The sequence below is a fragment of the Propithecus coquereli genome, unplaced genomic scaffold, assembly GCF_000956105.1.
Source record: "Propithecus coquereli isolate 6110/MARCELLA unplaced genomic scaffold, Pcoq_1.0 Scaffold98, whole genome shotgun sequence".
NCBI lineage: Eukaryota > Metazoa > Chordata > Mammalia > Primates > Indriidae > Propithecus > Propithecus coquereli.
This window is the reverse complement of record NW_012156173.1, coordinates 3,384,969-3,387,294: the sequence shown is the minus strand read 5'-3', so window position 1 is coordinate 3,387,294 and position 2,326 is coordinate 3,384,969. Positions and strand designations below refer to the sequence as shown.

Genomic DNA, 2,326 nt, shown 5'->3' with positions numbered 1-2,326 from the left:
AGTCCTATTAAAAAATATGTAGGGAGAGAGATTTTAGGAGTGAACAAAAATCCTCAATGATAAATGAAACTTAGAAAAGAGCTAATTTGCCTTTAAATATCATCAAAACAGCATTATATACCTATGGAATACTGAAAAGAAAATACTGGTTTGTGCTATGAATCTTTTAAATCACTCAAGTAGACACCAAACTTGTGACTGACCTGGTGTCTGGATTGCAGATTGCTTTGCTTGGAGTTGGTTTCCTGCTGATGTTATGCATCTTAAACTTAAGTATTTAAATTTGGTATGGGTCATGCCTCTTGATGTATATTCAATGATTTTCATCATGTTTCTGCCTAGTTACTTGTCTTTTCTTTAAAAATAGCGTGAGCTGTGATAAAGTTTAAAACTGTCTTCATGACCGGGTGTTTCTAGTCTGAAGCCAAGAGGCCTCATTCAAAGAATTAGTTCTCACATAACTTGTTTCGTGTGTGGTTACTTACCTGGCATTTGGTAAGAATAGGGTGTCTGGCCTGGCTGTGGGGTAGAAAACCCTGGGCTGTAACTGAGGCAGCCACTCTGTAATGGGGACTGAGTTTGGGAAAGTCCGCTCTCTGTCTTGATGGCTGGCAACATCACACCCAAATCTGTTTAGAAAATACATACACAAACCATTTCATTAGTAAGGTGATCTTCCTTCTGAGCTGTAACCTGCATTAGAATATAAAACTACTAGCCAGCAGGATTACCTGCTTATAACCAAAGAAGAAGAAGACGTGAAATACCGTAAGTGGGCAGGCTGTAGGGCTGTCCTGTCTGTGAGTAGGCTGTGTAGACGGCTGGCTGCTGCATCCCCGAATACTGAGTCTGGCCCGCATAGGCAGACATTGTTTGAGCTGCTGGTGTAGAAAGAATGTGTGGATAGGGCCTAAATATCAGAAAAATAGCATTACTGTGGCAACAAAGACTGCATATTAATTCAGACAGCTTAGATTCAGTGAAACCCTATAATATCCAGGAAGTAATCCTCCTCTTCATCCACAATATAATCTTAACAATACAGGAAAGAACAAGAGTCTGAATGTCAGGAGGCCAGGCTTTGCTACAAACCAGTCTAGTGACCACGGACAAGTAATCTAAACTCCCTAAGTCTACACCTCACCTGCAAAATGAGAAATTTGGTTTAGATATTACATCAAGTGTCTCTTCCAGGTCTATAATTCTTGTTTACATCTGAAATAGCACTGCAATTTATATGTAGATGAGGAAAACTGAGCACAGGCCAGGTAATTATTATGGTCATGAGCATATTTATACTCATCACGAGTGACCTGATGCTACACAATGACTATGAAAGTCTATTTAAAAGTTCTACCAAGAATTTGCTACCAAGAATTTGAAATCTTAAAAAAATGCAAAAATTTTAAAAAAGTAGGGGGCTTCCTAAAAAGAAATGGAATGGCATTTCTTTCTTCATGCTACATTTTATATAGTGTACCCTATTCAATCCCCAGCCTACATATACTTAAGGATACTCTAGATGCTTCAGATATAACATACTATATTTAAATGTGTATGTATCAGAAATATAAAATCTTGGCACATTTAGCTGATTCCAAACAAATTCAGATATACACCCAACATAGTTAAACTTGAGAAATGTCTACCACTACCCTCAATAAGGTGACTATATTAGTTATAAAAACAATAAAGCATATTCTGCAAAAATATGTTTATTATAACTTTAAATCCAAACAAAAAATTTCAATGATATAACGAAATGCTGATGTTTGGATAAAATGAAAACTCTTCAGGTTTTCTTTAAACTAGCCAGCATTTTTGAATTTGCATCTAGAAAACCAGTGAATTCTGATTTGAGCTTGATGTTATCCTCAAGGAATGTAAGTCCAGATTGGAGGGAATTATCCAGATAAAAGTGGGTATCTCTATTTTAAGTTTATACAGGATATTTACCTATATGTCTAATCTACCCACAAATCTATCCGACTATTTATAATATACATATATGTTTGCCAGTTTTAAGTTGTTATATTATGTGAATACAGATTAATAAAGATAATTCTGGAAAATTGTTTTAACGAACAGAAAGAATCTACTGACCACTTACTTGGAAGGATAGAGCTGTGGGGAATACTGATGTGCTGATCGGGGGCTGTAGCCACTACTTGTTATGACTGTAAGACACAAAACACCAGTGCACAACAGGTTGCTTCATGAATATATTTCACTAGGGTGTACATAACCAGTTTGAAGAAATTACCATATTAAATACATGTTTCTAAAGAGAAACAGCTAATCTAAACACTTTCTCCTAATTAAAGTA

The 2,326-nt window shown here is 36.0% G+C and overlaps 1 protein-coding gene across 1 annotated transcript in view; it reads right to left on the bottom strand.

Annotated features, from left to right (window-relative positions):
* EYA4 (EYA transcriptional coactivator and phosphatase 4) overlaps window positions 1–2,326 on the bottom strand; it is a 151,374-nt gene that overhangs the window by 54,399 nt on the left and 94,649 nt on the right. Inside the window, exons 3-5 of the mRNA XM_012665194.1 lie at window positions 2,111–2,177; window positions 768–910; window positions 482–629 (exon numbers count right to left, since the gene is read on the bottom strand). Coding sequence (XP_012520648.1) covers window positions 482–629; window positions 768–910; window positions 2,111–2,177 — 358 coding nt within the window. The remainder of the gene's footprint in view (window positions 1–481; window positions 630–767; window positions 911–2,110; window positions 2,178–2,326) is intronic.